The sequence below is a fragment of the Scyliorhinus canicula genome, chromosome 16 (genome assembly GCF_902713615.1).
Source record: "Scyliorhinus canicula chromosome 16, sScyCan1.1, whole genome shotgun sequence".
Taxonomy (NCBI): Eukaryota; Metazoa; Chordata; class Chondrichthyes; order Carcharhiniformes; family Scyliorhinidae; genus Scyliorhinus; species Scyliorhinus canicula.
The window spans coordinates 94,311,097-94,334,616 of record NC_052161.1 but is presented as its reverse complement, the minus strand read 5'-3'; the positions used below and the strand labels follow the sequence as shown (position 1 = coordinate 94,334,616).

The following is a 23,520-nucleotide window of genomic DNA, read 5'->3' as shown; positions in this document are numbered from 1 at the left end:
CATCAGAGGGGTGGAACTCGAGGGAGCTGGTGCCCACCATCGGCACTCCATGGGGCGGGTCCAGGTTGGCACTTAGTGCCCCTTGCTCCTGGTCGGTTCCCATAGTGCCCTGAGGTTCACCTTGGGATGGAGGGGTAGCCTTGGCAGTTCCCCATGTTCCACATCATTGTATCAACGCCCTTAAAATGTTCCTCAGTGACTGGGACATGCTCTATAATGTCTCAGCCATGCCTACCTGCGTCTGGGACAAGCTCCACAGTGCCTTAGTTATGCTCATCTGAGAGTGAGGCATGTCCCACAGAACCTCATCAAGGTCAGCCTGGTACTGGGTGACATCCACCCAGCGAGGCGGATATTCTGTCGCGACCTCGGGCATGACCGTCACCGGCTGTGCGACGCCTTGGACACTTTCACTCATGGTGCCAATGTCGTGCGCCAGGTTTTCCACTGCGGTCGCCATCCTAGCAGCGTTGGCCACAGTGCCACCCATAGCCAGCATCATCTCATGTGCCCGTAGCCTCTGGGCTCCTCTAAGCAAATATGGATCTGCTGGAGAAGCTGACGTCTCCCTCTGAATGCCCCGGCCGCTCCCTACCGCTCCATCAGCTTCGGGTAATCCACTTTCAGAGGCTCAGCATCAGGCTGGGACCCAGCTGGGTCTTGGGATCCTGTAACCCTCCCACCGCTGTCTCACATGGGAGCTCCTGTCTCCACCAGCAATGTGGTGCTCACCAGATTGTGCCCTAGACGCCTGACTACGAGTATTTCCCACCAAGGTGTGTGTATCTGCACCGATGGAGGATTGGGGCAACAGCTGCTCAGCCACTAGAACCGTTGTATCCTCAGAACTCTCCTTCGAAGTGTTCTCCTCAGAGTCAGGAGAGGGGGCCGCCTGGGATGGGCTGGCTACGTAGGTTGGAGGACCTGCGGCAGAATGGACATGTGGTCAGTGGGAGGGATGGGTCAGTCAGTATGACAATCGCTACTTACATTTGACACGTCCCCCGGGTGGAACCCTGTGGTTCCTCAACTCTCCAGCATCCTCCAGCCTCCGCATTGGTGACCACACTCTTTAGGCCACACCAGTCACTTCCAGGGCCCGCACCTCGAAAGAGGCACCCTACTGTCAGTCTGGGCCCTCTTCGACCGATTGAGGTAGAACTGTTCCTGAGGAGACTCAGTGGTGGCACCCTTAGCCACACATGCGGTTCACAGTGGTGGAAAGGAGTGCAATGATAGCGAGCTTGGGAGCACAGATGAGGGGGGTAGGGATGGAGGGGGTGTTGGGGGTCATATGGGGAGTTGAGGATTGGATACTCCCTTTGGGTGGTGGTGATGGGCGTTGGTGTCTACTCACTGGTGCTGCCCGGTGTTGGTGTTATGGGCCAGGGTTTAGAGAAGCCCAAAGTGTATCATGGAGTTCACCTGACCCACAGCTTTTATAGATTGTGGTATGGGGAGCACACGGCCCACTCTACAGGTGTGGTACAGCAGAGATCGAAAAGTGTTTTGCTTTAAAAAACAATGTTTATTCTCTGAACTCAAGTCAACCTTTTTAGAACATACAGTGAACATCTTCGCAACCATCAATTCAAATACAACCCCCAAAGAATACAACACTAAGTAATCCTTAAGCTTTCATTTTGACAGCCATAAGACATAAAAAAAGCTTTTTAACAGAAGCACATCAGGTTTAAATTCACTACTGAGAACAGTTATCATTCTGAATTTACCAAATGATCACGAGATAGTCTTTACATGGCAGAGAGAAAAACATTACACATTCTTTGTTTGGCTGCAGCTCCAACACTGAAACAAAACCAAAAAAACACAAACACACCCAAGCTTTTCTCAAAGTGAAACTAAAAAGCAGAGCCAGAGCTCAGCTCCACCCACACTCTGATATCACTGCAGTAACTTGCAGCCAAACATTCCTTAAAGTGACATTCTCGTGACACCTCTCCCCAAGAAAAAAAAACCCATCAACTTCAAGATGGTTTCATTTTTCACCTTTTCACTGTCCTTTAAGAAATGCAAACAGTAAATAAACTTTCTCGTTTCAAAAAACAACACACGCAAACAGGTACAATAATATCATCCATTTTTGTTCTTCTTCCTCCAACTGGAATCCGCCTCAATTGACAGTCTCTTTGGACAAGGAGGTCTCTGCAGGATCCATCCATTTCTCTACGGCTCGGCATGTCTCTTTAAAGTCAGATACTTTAGTTCAATCTGATCATAAGAGTCCCTTGTAATTCTCCAACACAGGAGCATTGGTTATCACATCTTTCAGGCAGTCAAATGCCAGTTGAAACTCCGCTTTCCACTGAAATTCTCGACGTTTCTTCAGCAAGTCCATCAGTGGAGCAATCACGCTACAAAAAGTTTGCACAAATGTTCGCTCAAATCCACTCATGCCAAGAAATCGCATTATTATCCTTCATCTTGAGGGTATTGAAAACTCCCCAACAACTTTTGGTTCAAATCCCGTGGGACCATTCGACAATGTCCAATTGCACTGTCAAGGGAAGTGACTTGGGCTTTTCAAAAGTCACTTTTGGCTAGGTTTACCACCTCCTCCGCCTCCTGAAATCGATTGAATAACTACATCACATGCTTCAAATGTTCTTTCCATGTCTGCCTGAAAATAACCAGATCGCCTATGTGTACAGCACAATTGGGTAATCCTGAAACAAGTTTGTTAGTCAACCGTTGAAATGTAGCTGGGGCGTTTTTCATGCCGAATGGCATAACTTTGAATTGGTATATACAATCTGGAGTCACAAAAGCTGAAATCTCCTTCGCCCTTTCGGATAAAGGTACCTGGCAGTAACCTTCAAGCAAATCCAGTTTGAAAATAAAAGCTGACTGTCCCACTTTCTCAATGTAATCCTCCAAACGTGAGATAGGATAAAAGTCCGTTCTTGTAACTGCATTAACCTTTCTATAGTCCACACACAACCATTGGGTACCATCCTGTTTTGGTACCATCATTATGGGTAGGCTCCATTGGCTGCAACCCACTTCAATTATGCCATTTGTAAGCATACTCTCAATCTCTTTGTTAACCTGTGCTAATTTTAAAGGGTTAAGTCTATATGGAAGTTTGATTGGAACAGCATTTCCCACATCTACATCATGTATAGCCATTTTAGTACATCCCAAGTTATCTCTACAAACTTGCCCATGTGATATCAATAACTCTTTCAGGTCAGTCCATTTTTCCTCTGGAAGGTAACTCAACAATTTATCCCAATTTTTCAGAACATCCTCGTTTTCCAATTTAATTTGAGGTATGTCAAATTCACAGTCATCTGGATTTGGTTTGTCACTTTGAGTTAGAATCATTAAAACCTCCCCTTTTTCTCTCCTTCCCTTTTCAAAGTATCTTTTAAGCATATTCACATGTCACACTCGGTGAGTTTTCCTTCACTCTGGCGTTCTTACCACATAATCCACCTCACTTAATTCCCTTTCAATCTGATAAGGTCCACAAAACCTTGCTGTGAATGGTTCACCTACCACTGGTAACAATGGTAAAACTTTATCTCCACTGGCAAAACTACGAACTTTGGATTTCTTGTCCGCTACCCGTTTCATCACATGTTGTGCAACTTTTAAATGTTGTCTAGCCAATTCAGCTGCTCTATTTAATCGTTCCCTAAAATTTGACACGTAATCCAATAGTGTAATTTCCGATTTCTCACCCACCAATTTTTCCTTAATCAATTTAAGCGGTACTCTTATCTCATGACCAAAATTTAGTTCAAAAGGACTGAATTTGATTGACTCTTTGGGTGCATCCCTAATTGCAAACAGTACAAATGCAATTCCTTTATCCCAATCCTCTGGATAATCTTGACAATAAGCCCTCAACATTGTCTTTAATGTCTGATGCCACCTTTCTAACGCTCCCTGCCATTCTGGATGGTATGCAGTTGATTTAAATTGTTTTATTCCTGAGCTAACCATAATTTCTTTGAATAGCCTTGAGGTAAAATTTGATCCTTGATCCGATTGTATTTCTGTGGGTAATCCATATCTAGTAAAAAAATTTAAGTAACTCCTCCACAATCTTTCTAGCTGCAAGATTACATACTGGAATCGCCTCTGGCAACCTAATCGACATATCCATTATAGTCAAAAGATATTGATTCCCACTTTTCATTTTAGGAAGCGGTCCAACGCAATCAATTAGGACGCTTATAAAAGGTTCCTCAAATGCTGGAATGGGTGTTAAGAGCGCTGGTTATATCACTGCTTGAGGTTTCCCTATCCCTTGACATGGGTGGCATGATCGACAAAATTTAATTACATCTGTATGTAGTCTAGGACAATAAAAATGTTTTTGTATTTTAGCTTGAGATTTCCTTATCCCCAAATGACCTCCCACTGGTATCTCATGTACAACCCGCAACACCTCCTTTCTATACTCTACCGGCAATACCACTTGATGAACTTCTGCCCACTTTTCATCCACCTGCCTTTGTAACGGTCCCCATTTTCTCATCAAGATATCACTTTTACGGTAATAACGCTCTGGTATACACTCAGATTCCTCTTCCGCGTATACTTTCTGATACATCCAGTTTATTTCCACATCTTTCTGTTATAACTCCATCAATTTTCCTGAACTAAAAATACCCGCCTCATCCTCCACCTGTTCTTGTTCTTTTTTAACCATCTGACCATAAATCGTTTCTGATAATGGCACTTTAACTTCAACTTCACAAATTAACATGTGCGCCCGGGCCGATGCACATGGGATGCTCTGATTGCCATCAGGTTCACCGCCTAGGAGGGAAGGGGTGATGGCCAGGCTAAGGACACCATACCCGCTCATGTCCCACCCCTCCAACCCCCCTGCCTGCAGTACCTCCATGATACATACTGCAGCACTATGGGGTGGGGACCCTGGGTTGGCAGTAACAACCCTCTCTGCGATGAGCTCTGGTGCTTCGCATCGTATGACAACATCTGACTCCTGCCCATAGTAGCACTTTCCACCCAGGAGAACCCTGCGTGTGGGTTGGCCATTCCATCGCACGGTCGCATCGAATCCCTGGGGTAGCGGTGGTGGGGACGGTCGGGGGGTGGGAGCATGGGCTACCAACTGGGCCTGCAGCAATCCCTCACCTCCCACTCCCCCTCCCCCCAACCTGGCCAGCCCAGACAAGCCCACGCCTCAGACCCATCAGACAGAGCACCGAGGCAGGCTGTACCAGTGTGAACAAGTATTTACAGATCTGTGCCCTAGGCCCAATGACTATAACTGTGCCCTACTACACCTGTGCCAACTTAACTGGTTTGGGCTTTACGGGCCCTACCACCACAACTAGGTGGTTCCCCATGTTAAGTAATGGGTTAAGAGACATTCCATTAGATGTCTCATTTGTGTTAATTATCCAATAATTGACACTGATATGTAATGGGGCTTCAGGTGGCCTTTGTGTCAGGTAATGTGATGTTAGAGTTTTGTGCAAAGTCTGTTGAAGGAAATGAAAGGTGTTTATGGAAAAGCAGCAGTACCTTTGACCTTTTATACAACAGCAGCTAAATGTCTAACAAATTATAGCAGAGGATGGTTGCTGTGCAAATGTGAAGGGTCGAAAGATAGAACTTTTCCAGACCAAACCAAGGAGTGAGTGAGAACAAAAAAACCCAGATATATGGCTGAACCTAGGATAAAGATGGCCGGATATGACTACCCCCCCTTATTTTCTGAAAGGGGAGCGTACGATCAATGGAGAAGTGCAGTAGTTATGTGGACTAAGGTAACTGCCTTGGGAAAGAGAAAATAAGGTATGGCATTGGCTCTTTCTCTACCTTATGACAGTAACATCCAAAGCAAAGTGTTTTCTGAGCGTGAATTGGAAGAGTTAGTAATGGTGCGTGTGAAAGAAAGCATGCGGTAATAGATGACGTGCTCCGGAAACTTTTGGCAGATAGACCAAATTGCAAGTTAAATTCAGCTTTAGCATGGGCGGTACATGCAAATAATTCATTGCAGATGGTTGGGGGCTACAGTCCCTATCAATTAGTGTTTGGTAGAAATCCTAAAATTCCGTCCATCTTAGATGCCCAGTCTCCAGCTTTGGAAGGGACTACAATTAGCTCTGCTTTTGCTGAGCATTTAAATGCATTGCAGAGCAGTAGAAAAGCTTTTTTGGAAGCAGAAGTCTCTGAAAGAATTCACAGAGCTTTAAGACATAATGTACAGCCATCAGATGCCGTTTTTTCAGCAAGGAGACATGGTATACAATAGGAGAGATAATTATAATGAATGGAAAGGCCCAGGGAAGATCATAGGCATAGATGGAAAAACAATTATTTTGCAACATGGCAATCAAACTGTTCGGGTACATTCATCAAGGATAATGGGTACAGATTACAAATTTTCAAATTTAGACAGAGCAGACAGACATGAGGAGGAACCAGAGTCATCTGGTACGCACATAGTACATAACTATGAGGACCAGTTAACTGATATAGACAGAGTTTCTGTGGAGGAACACAACACTTCTGATGAATTAGAACATGCCATTTTTCCAAAAGGACAACTGCCAAAAGTTGGTACAAAAGTGACACACTTGCCTGACGGGTTATATCAATGGAAGGATGCAACTTTTATTAGTAGAGCAGTGAAGGCCACTGGAAAGTATAAACATTGGTTGAATGTACAGCATTCAGGCGAGGGATTCAAGACAATGGATTGGGACCATGAAGTTAAAAAATGGAGGACACAGAAACGCAGTGCCAGTTCAGATAGTATGTTGGATAGTGAACAGGTCTGCAGGAAAAGGTTGAGAACTATTGAAAGAACATCCCACAGCGGAAGGGAAAGATCAAGCAGTAGCAGTACAGAACGAGATACCAGGCGGGAGAGGGGACGTAGTTTATCAAGATCTTGGAACATGAGTAAAACTACAAATACAAATAGGAGTAGAAGCCCACTTGCACGTGAGATTTCGGTGGCTTCCAATAAATTAGATGAAAAAGTTATCAAAGATGCCAAACAGCAAGAGTCGGAGTGAATTTGGCGTATACACAGAAGAACCGGATCGGGGACAAAGAGCTCTATCCCACAGATGGATTTGCACGGAAAAGGTTCTTCTGGATGGGACTTATAAGGCAAAGGCCAGGCTTGTGGCAAGGGGATTTGAAGAAAACTAAGAAGATCAGGATTTAAGGGTAGATTCACCTACAGCAGGAAAGGTTACTTTAAAGATCTTCTTGGCTCTATTTGCCACAAAGTCATGGGAATGCAAATCTATAAATATAAAAGCTGCCTTTTTGCAGGGGCATCAGCTCCAGAGAGACATTTTTCTCCGTCCTCCTAAAGAAGCAGCTAACACAGAAGGGGTATTCTGGAAGTTGAATAAATGTGTATATGCATTGAATGATGCGTCTAGTGTCTGGTATTTTTTGGTAAGGTCAGTTTTGTTAAAGTTAGGATGTTGCCAGTTGAAAGCAGATCCGGCAATGTTTTACTGGCACTATAAAGGAAATCTTTCTGGCACCTTTATGATGCACGTCGATGATTTTTTGTGGGGTGGGAGTAGTGATTTCGAAGCTATTGTACTCTCTAGTTTGAGGAAAGAATTCAGGGTTGGAAGTCAGGCTTCCGGTGCATTTAAATATATTGGACTGGAAATCGGACAGACTCAGTTAGGGCAACTTTACATCAGCAATCTTATTTGGAAAGCATCAGCCCAATAGCAATTAGTTGTGGCCGGGTTTCACAAAAAGACGCAATGGTTTCAAAGATGGAAAAAGAGCAATTGCGAAGTTTAATTGGGCAACTGAATTGGTTAGGTGGAGAGAGGAGACCGGACATGAGCTTTGATGTCTGAGAGTTGGGTACAAAAATGAATGATCTCAAAGTTGAAGACATAATAAGAGCAAATAAAGCATTGGTCAAACTAAAAATGCAGGAGTGCGTTTTAAGGTTCCCGGTTTTAGGTGACCTTAGGCACTTGAAACTCATAGTTTATAGTGATGCGTCCTATGCAAATTTATGTGATGGGGTTTCAAGCGCAGGAGGTTTTACAATTTTCCTTTTGGGGAACAATGGTAAATGTTGCCCTCTTGTGTGGGAAACAAAGAAAATAAGGAGAGTGGTCAAAAGCACGTTGGCTGCTGAGATGTTAAGCCTTGTAGAGGCGCTGGATATGGCCTTTTATATATCTCAGATATTGACAGAAATTTTGGGATTAGGGGATTTGGGTAATGTACCTATTGAATGTCACATTGACAATAAATCCCTGTGGGAAAATGTGCACTCTACAAAAGAGTCAATGAAAAAAGCTTAAGGATAGACATCGCAAGTTTGAAGCAGATGTTAGACAGAGGGGAGATAGCAAAAATTAAATGGGTTGACAGTACCTATCAATTGTCAGACTGTTTTACAAAATGAGAGGCTAGCTCACAGAAACTTTTGGATACTATTAATGAAGGGCGCCTGTTTCTGTGACTTTTTTTTCCTCCAAAAATGACAAAAGGGGGTAAATTGTGTGTGTGTTTTTGAGTTTCTTGTAATTTTGTTTTCACCTAATTATTTTTTCTCCAAGAAAGGAGAGACTGTTAAGTAATGGGTTAAGAGACATTCCAATGAGTTGTCTCATTTATGTTAAGTATCCAATAATTGACACGGGCATGTAAAGGGGCTTCAGGTGGCCTTTGTGTCAAGTGATGTGATGTTAGAGTTTTGTACAGAGTCTGCCGAAGTAAATTAAAGGTGTTTGACTTTTTATACAACAGCAGCTAAATAACTAACACCCCAGACGGTACAGCAGGAGTGGAGGCAGCCTGCTGTGACTCTGGACCTGCGACGAAGGTCCTCGTTGGCGTGCGTCTTCTGGAGCGACCCGGCCTGGATGGGCCCGGCCGATGCTCGGGTGACCCAGTTTACATGGTGCCACCTTGTTTATCCCGCTGCCCACCAGATGCGCCAGGGACAGAGATGGGGACGGGGAACGGCGGGGGCAGGAGTCCGAAGGTGCACGGCACCTCCCCTGCGGGAGTCACCAGCGCAGTGCCTGTCATTTCCTCCTTGCTCGGGGTGCCCGATGGCCCCAGGGTTACTCTGTGGACAGGAGTGCGAGTGGAGCCATCGCCTGATGCTCTCTGACCATCCCCTGAGGCTCCCCCACCAGCTGCCGCTGCCAGTCCTGGAGACCAGCTCCAGCCTTGGCCATGGTCTGCAGGCTCATGGCTGTGGAGTGGACCATCTCCGTCTGGGGCTGCGCCATCCCCCACTGGGACTAGGCCACCTCCCTCAGTGTCTGCACCACGTAGGTCAGCGCCCGGGCAATGCTGCCAACGCTCTCAGCTATGGCCCGCTGTAACTGGGCCATGCTCAGACTGCCAATGCCACCCTGACACCTCGGCAGCGCCTCTCACGAGATTCGACGGCCTCGTCTCAACACCAAGTTGAGCGCAACAAAGCCGCTGAATCAAATCCTATGTTATCCTTCCTGACAGTTTCACATTTCCTACATTATACTCCATTTGCTGGATCTTTGCACATTCATTTAACCTACCTTTATCTCTTTGTCACCACATTACGTCCTCTTCACAATTTATTTTCCTATCTATGTTTGTGTCATTAGCTAATCTGGCAATCATCATCCCTTCAATCCACCATCCAAGTCATTTATTTACGTTGTAACTAGTTAAGGTCCCTGCACTGATTCCTGTGGCACACCACTTGTTACACCCTGCCAACCTAAAAGACCCTTGTATGCCCGCTCTCTGCTTCCTGTCAGCCAGCTGATCTTATATCAATGTCAATGTGTTACCCCCATAACACAAGCTTTTATTTTCGGCAATAACCTTTGATAGAATCATAGAACCACTGCAGTGCAGAAAGAGGCCATTCGGCCCATCAGGTCTGCACTGACCATCTGAAAGAGCACCCTATGACAAATGTTAAGCATACTGGCTAGCACTATTGTTTCACAGCGCCAGGGACCCGGGTTTGATTCCAAGTTTGGGTCACTGTCTGTGCGGAGTCTGCACATTCTCCCCGTGTCTGTGTGGGTTTCCTCCAGGTGCGCTGGTTTTGTCCCATAAGTCCCGAAACATGTGGGGCTGGATTCTCCGTTTCTGAGCCTAAGTGCGGAGGATCTTGATGTGTTAGGCAGGTTGATTCGATGTGGACTGCACTTGATTCAGTGAAGCTAGAAACAGACCTCTAACACTGGGGAAAATCCAACACGGTTTTATTCAATGATAGAACTAGTATACATATTCAGCTGTGCGTCAACACTATACTGAACTGACTGGAGACCTTGTACTAGCCTGACCAGACTTACTAGCTACCACATGGTGTTTGCACTGGCTAGCTCGTGGAGTCTCAGTGGCTGGGTCCGGAGAGAGCGGGAAACCTAGTGCCCTCAGGCTTTATAGTGGTAATGTCCTGTCTGGTGATTAGCTGCACTGTGTTGTGTGCTGACTGGTCGTCCTGTATGTCAATCACTGCCTGTCTGCACCTCATTATATACATGAGTGGATATTATGTCAGATCTTTGGAGTTGTTTGTGAAAATATTCGGTGCCGCCCCCTCACTGATCCTACAACCAGTGAGGAGCTAGCAGCTGCATGGCGACAACCTGCAGTGGTCGCGCCGTAAAACATGGCACCGGACGTGCTAGATCGTGCTCCCCCGGCTACTCCCAACAGTCCCCTAGCCCTCACGGAAGCACCCCCGGCCACCCAACTGTGGCGGCGCTAGACACAGTTCGCAGCAGCCAAACCAAGGTTCCCGACCGCTGAGACCGGGCATCAACTGCGCGGTCGGGAATGCGGCCCATCGCGGGGACGGAGCATCGGAATGGGCCTTCAGGTGATGCGCTGAGGCGTATCCAATGGCGTGCGTGCATGACACGATGACGCCATTTCGGAGGGAGCAGACCATAGAAAACCTACATCAAACAGACGCTGCCCTCAATTTCGGCATAAAAAGGGATTCTTCGCCCGATCGACGATTATGATATCGGCATCGGGGAACGGAGAATCCCACCCGTTCTTTTTAGGTGAATTGGATATTCTAAATTCTCCCTCAGTGTACTGAACAGGCACTGGAGTGTGGCGACTAGGGGATTTTCAGAGTCACCTCATTGCAGCATTAATGTAAGCCTACTTGTGACACTAATTAAGATTATAAAAGCTAATTGACCTGTAGTTTCTTGCCTTTTTCAATAAAGAAGTTACATTTGCTATTTCCCAATCTAATGAGAGCTTCCATGAATCTAGGGAGTTTGGCAAAATTAAAAGAAAAGCATCAACTATTTCACTTTGCGTTTCTTTTAAGACCCTCAGATGAAGTCAATCAGGATCTGGTTCATCAGCCCGCAGCTGCAACAGTTTACTCAGTACCACTTGTCCGGTGACTGTAATTTTCCTGAGTTCCTCCCACCCATCTATTTCCTTTTTTATAGCTGCTTTTGGGATGTTGTTGAATCATCTATGGTGAAGGCTGATCCAGAATACCTGTTCAGCAGCCATCTCCTTGTTTTCCATTATTGATTTCTCAGACTCATTTTCTATAGGACCAACACTCACTGTGTTAACTATTCCAATTAAATATTTATAAAATCTCTCATTCCCTTTTGATAATTAGATATAGCTTTTGATACAAAAGGGCTCAAAGGATATTGGGGGAAAGGTGGGATCAGGGTATGATAATGAATGGTTGAGCAGGCTCGAAAGGCCGAATGGCCTCCTCCTGCCTTTATTTTCCATGTATGTTTCTATGCATCTGTTTTTATATTCCTGGGTAGCTGTCACATGTATTCTAATTTCCCCTTATTACATTTTTAGTTATCCTTTTCTGTTCCTTATATTCTGTCCAATTGTCTGCCTTCCTCCTGTCTTTGTATAATCATTTGCGTTTTCTTTAAGTTTGATACTACCTTTTAAAAAAATTAATTTAGAGCACCCAATTCATTTTTTGCCAATTAAGGGGCAATTTAGCGTGGCCAATCCACCTACCCTGCTTGACAAAGGGTCATCTGGACTCAAAACGTTAGCTCTTTTATCTCCCTACAGATGCTGCCAGACCTGCTGAGATTTTCCAGCATTTTCTCTTTGGTTTCAGATCCCAGCATCCACAGTAATTTGTTTTTACCCTGCACATCTTTGGTTTTTGGTGTGAGACCCACACAGACAGAGGGGGAATGTGCAAACTCCACAAGGACAGTGACCCGGGGTGGGGATCGAACCAGGTCCTCGGCCCCGTGAGGCAGCAGTGCTGACCACTGTGCCAACCCAGGTTTGTTGCTATCTTTAACCTTTCTAGCCAACCAGAGATGGCGGATCTGTTTCTTGAACTTACTATCTTGGACTTGATTGGAATGCCACTATTCTGTGCATTCTGAAAGATTCCCTCAAATGCATGCCATTGCATGTGTTGATCTTTCCCTTAACCTAATTTGCAATTTCAATCAGCTCAGTTTTCATGCCCTCATAATTGCCCCTATTTAAGTTTTAAAATGTAAGTCTCTGACCGAAGTCTCTCTTCCTCCACTGAATGTAAAATTCAATCATAAGTAGGGTTTAAGTAGGGTGATCATTGCTCGGCACAACATCGAGGGCCGAAGGGCCTGTTCTGTGCTGTACTGTTCTATTATAGTCACTGCAACTGAGGGGTATTTTAACTATGAGGTAATTCATCATTCACATATCATTGCACAATACCGGGTCTAGTATAAACTGCCCTGTGGTTGGGACCAGAACATTCTGTTCTGAGAAACTATCCCCAAAACATTTTATGAACTCTTCATCTCAGCTAGATTTGCCCATCTGACTTTTCCAGACTATATGTCAATTAAAACCTCTGTATCACTGTATCTTTCTGACATACTCCAATTATTTATTCTTTTATGCTCCACCTTACAATGTGGTTATTGTTCGGGGGCCTGTACACGACAAGTGGTTGGCTGCCTTTGTAAATCTTTAATGGTATCGCTGTAATAAGAACAAGAAAGCAATCTTGACTTCTTCAACTCTTACTGAATGGTGTTCTACAATCATTTTTCCTCCAACTCCAAAGTACCACCTTTATCCCCTCTATAACTAAGTGCAGCCTTATCAAACAATAAATAAGTGTGGTCTGTCAAACAATAAGTGTATTCTATGAAACAATAAACCACCAATTCCAACCTAAGCACTTGGGAACATTAACTCTTTCTTAACAAATTCGTCCTCTTAAAGAAAAATAATTAGTGTGGGATTCTCCGTCCCGGGATGTTCGGAATGCGTTCCCCAATAGGACGGAGAATCGGGCGTCCAAGGAAAATCAGTGCCGATCCAAACGTGATTCTCCGAGCCCCCGCTGCCGATGTGAACGAGGTCCACGATGCACGCCAGCAGGGCGGAAAGTAAATAACTGCAAATAGGGTTTAATAACCCATTTGCATCTATTTAGTGGACCTGGCTCCCTCTGCTCCGGCCTCCCGTGATTCTCCGGTCCCCATAGCTGGGTATCACGTGGACATGGATCATTTTTTCTTTTGGCAATCGTGTACCTGACCTGGTGGACCATTGCCCCCTTGGCCCACCAGGAAGTCCACCACACCAGGGCCAAACTGTTAGAGATCAACTGAGGTCCACCCCCCAAACAATGCACTGACCGCCCAGGCCTCCTCCTCCAGAACCTCCCATGCTACCCTCTTCCCCCAGGGAACCCTGTAATAGGGGGCCCACACCTCCTTCTGAGGGAGCCCTGTAATTTAAATGTTCTTAAATAAATTTAAGAGTACCCAATTCATTTTTTACAATTAAGGGGCAATTTAGCGTGGCCAATCCACTTACATGCACATCTTTGGGTGGTGGGGGCGAAACCTACGCAAACACGGGGAGAATGTGCAAACTCCACATGGACAGTGACCCAGAGCCAGGATCGAACCTGGGACCTTAGCGCTGTGAGGCAGCAATGCTAACCACAGCGCCACCGTGCTGCCGTAGACGGAGCCCTGTAATAGGGGACCTCCCACGGTTAAAGGAACCCCGTCCACACACAGAGCCACGCACCCCCCCAAAAAGGGACCCCTGTCTGGAAGCTAGACAGCAGTCCAGACAGGTGCAATTGGAAGCATTATATGTGCAATACTTACCTTGCAGCTCCACGTGTCCATTCTTTGGAGGATAGCAGCTGTGCCTGTGTCTGGTTATCATTGATCCACTATCTGCAACCCATTCATAGCTTTTGAGTAGTGTTCTGTGATTGACAGTGCAGCGGCACAGTAGCTCAGTGGTTAGAACAGTTGCTTCACAGCACCAGGATCCAGGTTCGATTCCCAGCTTGGGTCACTGTCTCTTCGGAGTCTGCATGTTCTCCCAGTGTCTGTGTGGGTTTCCTCCCGATGTTCCAGTTTCCTCCCACAAGTCCCAAAAGACATCCTTGTTAGGCTAATTGGGCAATCTGAATTCTCATTCTGTGGTGAAACCCCAATGTTTGTAAACAATGACCACTTCAAAGAGATGTAAGTGCATTAGCAAGCATTAAGTATATTCCAATCAGTCAAGCATGTGTGTTCCCATAATTCAGGGTCCTATCTAAGGTCACTCTAAGGTATGTTGGAGTTGCGTGCTGCTCTAACTTGGAGCTATTCATTTGGATGCTAAGCTCTTTATTGGATTTTGCATTATGAAGATGGAATAAGCTGGATACTGCTTTGCAGGGCTTGGCTTGAGTCACGTGTTGGAATATTGATCAAGTTGTGACAAGTCCTCGTTTAGGTTTTGATCAAAGGTGTCGAAGCCGGGGGCTTGAGGTGTAAGACTGATGTCGTTGGCATGCATGAATTTTCAAGAGGTAGTCATTGGAAGATCATTTGTGTATAAGTTAAACAGGATTGGAGCCAGTACTGAGCCTTGCGGAAGTCCGCTGGTTCGTCTTTTCCATTAACATTTTGCCTATCCAATGTGAACTCTGAACCTTCGATTGTTCAACAGTGTTCCGATGCTTTTAGTTGCCCGGGGAGAGCCCGTAATAGCTTCAGGAGGAGGCCAGTGTGCCAAACAGTGTCGTGGGCAGCTGTGAGGTGGAGTAACACAGCATTGAAAGTAATTTCCAATGTAGGTGGTAAGGGCTAGTACGTGTTCCTCTGTGCTGTGGTCATTGCAGAAACCATCTTGGTCGACACCAAGGACATGTGCGTTCAAGGATTTTATATCAGATCGACAGGAAATAGATTGGATGGTAGCTTAGCTGCAAGTATGGAGCCTTTTCTGGGCTTTGGCATGGCGATAACTTTTTGCTGTCTGCCATTTCTTTGGAATAATGTTGGAATTTATGACCATCGTGTAAAACCAGGTCAGTCAGGCAAGAGCCTGGAGCCGCAGGTGGTTCATAAATTCTGGTATAATATTGCCATATCCTGTTGCTTTGCCGCACTTCAAGAACTGTAGACCCCTCTTTGGTTCTGCAACCTCAAAGGGGGCAGGGCTTATATCTTCTCTGCATTGCTTATGGTGTTGTCTTTATTCACTCTGGATGTTTATTTTGGTGTTTTTGTCCAGGGCTCCTTGGCTGTGACAAGCAGATGGCTGGAGGCATGGTTGGGAGTAACTGAGGGACGTTTTTGAGTAGGCGGCTTTTGGCTGCTCCATGCTGCCAGATTAGACTCCAGCACTTCCTGCTGGAGTTTGTGAAGTTTAGCTCCCTCCCACTTGCTGCGGTGCGCGGATTGAGGGTCTCGATCAGATGGTCCCCTACCTCTCGGTCCCGATGCTTCATTTGCGTTTAGGAGGGCAGCACACTTCATTTAACCATGGGATATAGATGGGTTGGTAGCCTCTGGGAATTGTCGTGCAGGTTGCTTTGTAGATGGCACCACAGGGATGGTTATATGCTTTGTCAACGGTGATGATTCGTAGTGGGATTGTTGACATGCTGTGTTCGAGGCTTCACTGTATATTGTCCAGTTGGCTTTCCAGAGGTTCCATCACAACTTCTTGGGGCTGTTGATTACTGGAAAACGTAATCCTATATGGAAAAGTGAAGGATGGTGTTGGCTGCACGGGAAGTCATCTAAGGCTCTATGCACGGTGGTGAGTCCCATTAAGAGAATTGATCCAGCACAGGTCAGGGTGAGAGGGGGGGGGGGGGGGAGAGGGGCTAATCCCTATGCCCGCTGCGTGAATTTTTCATTTACCCGATTTGAGCATCGCTGGCTAGGTCAGCATTTGTTGCTCATCCCTGGTGGTGGTGAGCTTCTTTCTTGACCCGCTAAGTCCCTGATGTGTAGGTACACCCTCTATGCTGTTAGGGAGAGAGTTCCAGGATTTTGAGTTGTGAGATTCGAACCCAGGTACCCAGATCAATACCCTGGGTCTCTGGATTGCTAGTCCAGCGACATAACCGCTGCAGCACCACCTCCCTTTGAGTGTTGAATGGAATGTTCCTCACTGTTTGGGGTTGTGCAAGTGTAACATCATTTCTGAATGCCCACTCTGCAAGCGCATCACCATCCCAGTCCAGTACCCGGTATCTCCAGTCTGACTGATGACTGTTAAAGGGCAAGACTTGCTCCTCCAAGCTGGTAATTGGGGGATTGTGGATATCAGCTATGTGGAATCCACCAACTGCTAGAATGTCAGAGAAAGTTGTCATTACCAGATGGATTGTTTGAGCAATGTCGGTCCGAGCATAGGTGGTACAACCCTGTTTGGCATGAGGGTGGTAGCACAGAAGGCTACCATCGTAGCCTTAGATGGAACAACGGCCTGCTTCCTCTGTTCCAATGTGGATTTCTTGCATGCAAATTATATCAATGGAGTGTTGAGCAGCAAGGATTTGTTGAGGCTTCGCATGGCTACCAATAGGCCCTCAATGTGGAGTTGGAAGATTCGGAGAGTGGACCCTACTGCAATAAAACCTTTGGCAGATTTACATTGCTCCTTTCGGCTTCGGGATTTTGACTATGATTCCTTGTGTGGACTCTTCCCATGAAGCTTCCTTTGGAATTTAGTCTGCTGATGGGATCATTGGCTTCCCCAGGTGAACCTGGTTGCTGGCATGGGCGCAACGTGAGTGCTGCCCATTGCTCCCTGGGACAGCATTACATTGGGGCCCATTCAAACTGGTGCAGAAGGGAATGCTTTATATCACTTGGCCCCAAAAATGATAGCATGCAAAGACCTCTTCCACTCAGAAAAACACCCCTCGACCATTTCCCTCTGCTTCCTGCCAATCAGCCAATTCTGGATCCACTTTGCCATATTTCCTTGGATCCCATTGACTCTTACCATCACCATCTGTCTCCCTTTTGTGACCTTATCAAAAGCCTGTCTGAAGTCCAAATAGACGTCAAATCCGTTGCCTTCACTGACACACCAAGTTATCTATATTATTTCTTATGCCTGAATGAAGCTCATAATCTTCCAGTTGAAGCAAATGCTTTATTGAGTAAGTTCATTCTCTCTCCAGAGCTTATACTAGTTGTTACATCTGAGCTGTCTGTCTGTGTCTGGTCACTAGCTGCCGTTCCTGTGAAGAGTGAGATCCTGGATCCTGTCTGTCTATTTTATACCTCTCTAGTGCTCCCTCTAGTGATTACTTTGTTGTAGTGTATTTACATTAACCCCTTGTATAAATGCAGATGTGCAGATCACTACATGATCATGTGATGATGTGCCTACAAAGAGGGGTGTGACTGGGGCACGCAAGTTCTCCAAGAGCACAGGCAGAGTACAAGCATGAAGTAGCTGCTCAACTACTGAATAAAGTATTTGTGACAACTCCTTGATGTCAGTGTTTGGTAACCCAGCAATTCTACCATTATTATTAGCTCATTAATTGTAGTTGGGGAATATCAAAAGGAAGAATCCAGCATAAAGCATTCTTGTATTTAAGCAAAAATGCAGTGACCACATTTTTCAGAAACAACCTGACCTGAGAGCTTTGTTGTAGAATTACACATAGCTATCAATTTCATATAAAATTATCCAAGGTAAAAATCGTCTTGACATTCAGTTCTATGCAGCACAGTAGCATAGTAGTTAGCACAGTTGCTTCATAGCTTCAGGGTCCCAGGTTCAATTCCCGGCTTGGGTCACTGTCTATGTGTGTACATGGGTTTCCTCCGGGTGCTCCAGTTTCCTCCCATAGACCAAAGTTGTGCAGGTCAGGTGGATTGGCCATTCTAAATTGCCCTTGGGTTGGATTACTGGGATAAAGGGGATAGGGTGGAGGCGTGGGTCTTAAGTAGGGTGCTCTTTCCAAGGGCCGGTGCAGACTCGATAGGCTGAATGGCCTCCTTGTGCACTGTAAATTCTATGAAATTTGACTCGCCCAATATCTCCCTGTTAGCTCAGTAATGGGATTCATCAGGGTTAAATATCTTGAGTTCAAGATTCCTTTCACAGAGCCGATCAGTCGACTTTGTTCTTTTTTCCAATTTGATATAGATTTATTTTCCAATTTCATCAGGAACAGCCTGTTCAGGTACAGCCAATAAAAGGGGCCCAGTTACCTACTTATTAGTTGTTCATTATGGGTTTTCCTTACATTTTGTTTTTTATTTGATCCTTTCACCAGGTGATTGTAAAACCCAGTGGTTTGACCGCGATGACCCGTCAGACAATGGAGATTATGAAGACCTTGTGAATCTCCGAAAACAATATCCTGATCAGATCTGCAGCAGCCCAGCTGCCTGTGAAGTGGAAACAACATCTGGGGTTCCAGCATCAAGCTCTGGAGACAACATTCCGGAGTAAATAAAGATTCCTCTCAATATATATTCCGTTGTCACATTTTATTTCAAAGATTGTGAATTGTTTTACACACGACATTATGGGCAGGATTTTCCAACCGTGACACTGGGGGGCACGGTCACAAGAGTAATGAAAACATTCGACTGTGATGCAGCCCACACCAAATGTCCAGGCTGGAAAATGTCGCCCTCCATCTCCTGCATCACAACAGTGAGAACACCTCAAAAAAGTACTTCATTGGCACTTTGAAACATTTAGTGGTTGTAAAAAGCAAATCTTTATTTTCTTATCTATTAAACAGGTGCAGCATTTCCAGTGGATTTGCTTGTGTGAATTCAGAGCAAAAGGATGGGAACTGTGAAGATTACAGAATACGATTTACTTGTCCGCAATCCTTTTGTAAGTATTGGACTTGGTAAAAATTAATTTATTGAACTTCACATGCCCACTTCGGAAATAAGGGCTCTGCATTCAATGCTAGTTTAGTTCTCTGTTTAAATAAGAATGCAATACATTTTGGGCTAGATTCATCATCCTGTCACGCCAGATTTCTGGTTCAGCACGCCGGCGGGATGCTCCATTCCGTCAGCAGGTCAGTGGGGTTTCCCATTGTGGGGCAGCCACACACCATTAGGAAACCTCCGGGCTGCCGGCAAAACAGAGCAAACCGCCAGCGGACAGTCCAGCCTTTTGTCTTTGGCTAGAATTGATCTGTGCCAGTGCAGCATCAAACATTAAAGAATGTAAGGAACATGCACATTGAAAACTGACCCAGAGAATCTTTAGGCATTCGGACCCTACATTCACAGTTTCTAACCACATTTGCAAGCAGAACATTTTCCTTCAGGATTGAAATAAGAATTTACACCATCAGGGTCCAATTAAACTTCACCAAAGAAGGCAGTTACGCCTTTCACTCATCAGGATAAACCGCATGATTACCAACAGTAACAACCATTTACACTGCATTATCAGGGAGTGCTGATTGGTTGGCAAGTGAACTCAAATTGGTAGAGGCGTTGTCATGGAGAGTGCAGCTGGCAACAGTTAACTGCCAAGCTTTTGCTCAAATTCAAACCAGGCAGGTCAGTTCTGATTGGTCAAGGCATTTCCATGGGAATGAATCAGGGAATTAAAAGTGAACCTGCAGAAAGTAATGGGCCCCTACGGAGTCCTTGGGCGAGCACTCAAAGCTTGCGCAGACCAGCTGCCGAGTGTAACACCACATTTCTCCGCTCCGAGGTCCCCACCTCCTTTAAGAAGACCACCATGATACCAGTACTGAAGAAGAACAAGGTAACGTGCACAACGACTACCAACCGGTGGCCCTGAAGTCTGTTATCATGAAATGCTTCGAGTGGCTAGTCATGAGACGGATCAATGCCAGCCTCCCAGATGGTCTTGATCCATTGCAGTTCGCCTATCGCCGCAACCGATGCATAGCAGATGCTATCTCTCTGGCCCTATAATCAACGCTTAAACACCTTGACAACAAGTACATCTACAACACACTGCTATTCACAGACTGCAGCTCTGCCTTCAACACCATTATCCCGACAAGACTAATAACCAAACACTGCAATCTTGGGCTTGACCCCTCCCTGTGCAGCTGGATCCTTGACTTCCTCATCAACAGACCACAATCTGTCAGGATAGGTAACAGCACCTTCTCCACAATAGCCCTCAACACCGGGGCCCTGCAAGACTATGTGCTCAGTCCTCTACTGTACTCCCATTACACATATGACTGTGTAGCAAGATTTAACTCTAATCGATCTATAAGTTTGCGGATGATATAGCTGTGGTGGGTCGTATCTCAAACAATGTTGAATCAGACTACAGAAGGGAGATAGATCACTTGGTTGCATGGTGTACCGAAAACAACTCCTCTCTAAATGTTGGATAGACCAAGGAACTGATCATTGACTTCAGGAAGCGTAGCACGGCACACACCCATCTACATTAATGGCTCCGAAGTGGAGATGGTCGATAGCTTTAAGTTCCTGGGGGTCACCATTACCAACAGTCTGTCCTGGTCCACTCACGTTGATGCAACAGTCAAGAAAGCCCAACAACATCTTGACTTCCTACGGAAGCAAAGGACTATCGGCATGTCTGCATTGACTCTCACAAACTTCTACAGATGTGCCATAGAGAACATCCTATCCAGCTGCATCACAGCTTTGTATGGCAACTGCTCGGTCCAAGATCGCAAGAAACTGCAGAGTGTGGTGAACTCAGCCCAATGCATCACACAAGCTTGCTACCGTCCCATTGATTCTGTCTATACCTCCTGTTACCTTGGGACGGTAGACAGCATTGTCAGAGACCCCTCACACCCAGGCTTTTCCCTCTTCCTGACCCATCAGACAGAAGATACAGAAGTCTGAAGACCTGCACATCCAGACATAGGAAAGCTTCTCGCCCACATCTCAAGACTCCTCAACAACTCTCCCTTGGACTTATCTGTTCCCTGTAAGAACACTATTCACGATGCCCTATACTGCTCGTACTCATGTTTGACCCTTGCTCGCACTGTAATGAATCACTATTTGTCAATGTACTAATTGTCAATGTACTCTGTCGATTATTCTTTTGTCTGCTACGTACGTACTGTATACGTTCCCTTGGCCGCAGAAAAATACTTTTCACTGTACTTCGGTACATGTGACAATAAAAATCAATCAATGGCTACCTCCCAAGCTTTTTTTAGTTGAAAAAAATGCAATGCGGGGCTTCCTCTTTCCAAGGATACTCTCTCAGTATTCCCTTGCTTTGTTTGCCTTCTCCAAATGCATTACCCCACACTTTGCCAGTTTGAATTTCATTTGCCAACTCTCTGCTCACTCAGTCAAACCATTTATTTATATTCCAGGATCAGCATCAATCCTCTTCACTATCAACTATATGATCTATTTCTGTGTCATCTGCAAATTTCCCAATCATGCCTCCCACATTTATGTCTAAATCATTTATACAACACTGAGCCCTGTGGAACACCACTAAAAACTGTTTTGCATTCGAAAAATCAAGTCTCCACCTAATCTTATCTTCTCTAAGGAGATCAACCCCAGATTCACCAATCTATTGAGTTTTCCAAAGTCCCTCATCCCTTGAACCATTTTCATTAATCTTTTTTGTCGTCACTCTAACACCTGCACATTCTTCATAAAGTGGAGTGCCACAAATTGAATGTGTTACTGCAATTGCCATCATTCTAATAATTTATCAAGATTCATCATTACTTTCTTGTTTTTGTACTCCATGGACTTGATTTTCACTATTGTGGCGGAAGCTCAAGTTGGGATATTTGCCAACACAGCAGAACTGTGGGTGCCGTCACATCCAATTTTTTGCGCTGTGGACGTGGGATCAGAATTGAGTCAGTCCACCAACCCTGGACCATTCGGGTGCAGACAAGGAAAACAGCGAGTACCAAAGAAGTCTAGATACAGGCCCATTTCACTTCTTCCCAGTTGCTTTGGAAGCTGTCAAGCCTTCTAGCTGCCACTCTTTACTCATACTCTCTCATTTTTCCTTTTTCATTTCTTGGGGAAGGTAGTGATGTAGTGGATGTCACTAGACTAGTAAACCAGAGATCCAGGGTGCCCAGGTTCAAATCCCGCCACTGCAGATGGTGAAATTTTAATTTAAAAGGAATTAAAAGTCTAATGATGACCATAAAACCACTGATGATTATTGTAAAATCCATCTGGTTCAGTGATGTCCTTTAGGGAAGGAAATCTGCCATCCTTACCTGTTCTAGCCCACTTTGACTCCAAATCCACAGCAACGTGGTTGATTCTTAACTGTCCCCTCAAGGGCAATTAGGCATGGGAAATAAATGCTTGCCCAGTCTGCGACACCCACGTTCCATGAACAAATTTTTAAAAAATTCTGTACTCAGTCTGATTCTCACTTAATCTGTCCTGTCATATGCACCATTTTGCAGCTTCATCTTACCCACTATGTAATGTATTTATGATTCAGGGTAAACCATTTCGGACAGAGATAAAGAGACATTTCTTCACACAAAAGAGTGGTGAGCCTGTGGAATTCATTACCACAGGAAGTAGTTGATGCTAAAATTTTGAATATATTTAAGAGGAGGCTAGATATAGCACTTGGGGAGAATGGGATCAAAGGCTATGGAGAGAAAGCAGGATTAGGCTATTGAGTTGGATGATCAGCCATGATCGTATGACTATCGCTTCCGTCATCCATAGAAGTGTACCCTGTCTCCTCATCCCATCGTTCCATTAGATTTGCCTGCCAATCCTTGATTCCAATTTATCTGGGGCAGTGGTGTTCTCAGTCCACTGAAATTAGCCTGCTTCCAATCATGTGCTGCTACATTAGATTGTTCCTTGTCTTTTTCCATGACCAACCAAACCTTATGACACTATGATGACTATCCCTAAAGGTTTATAGTGACATTTTATCCGCTTTCCAGACCTGATTCCACTGAACCAGATCCAGCCGAGTATTTGCAGTATTTTCTCCTTTCAGCACTATCCTCCCTCTTTGGGCTGGAAACATTCTGCTCAAGAAAATTCTTCAGAACATATTTTAGAAACTCTTCTCTCTCTGTTCCATTTACACTATTACTATCCCAGTTTATATTAAGTTAATTTAAGTCCCCCATTATCATTGCTCTGTAGATTTTCCTCCTCTCTGGAATTCCTCTTCCAATTTTCTCTCATGTATTTTTCCAATTAGCTGGTGCTCTATCGAAAACAGCCAGGAGTGCAATTGTATATTCTCTTTTAGCTCTAACCAAGTAGATTATGTCCTTGACCT

At 45.1% G+C, this 23,520-nt stretch overlaps 1 protein-coding gene across 3 annotated transcripts in view; it reads left to right on the top strand.

The window, feature by feature from the left end:
- si:dkey-205h13.2 overlaps nt 1-23,520 on the top strand; it is a 367,663-nt gene that overhangs the window by 67,404 nt on the left and 276,739 nt on the right. For all 3 annotated transcript variants that reach the window (XM_038773572.1, XM_038773573.1, XM_038773571.1), the window contains exons 7-8: nt 18,545-18,719; nt 19,022-19,119. In XM_038773572.1, the coding sequence (XP_038629500.1) occupies nt 18,545-18,719; nt 19,022-19,119 (273 nt within the window). The remainder of the gene's footprint in view (nt 1-18,544; nt 18,720-19,021; nt 19,120-23,520) is intronic.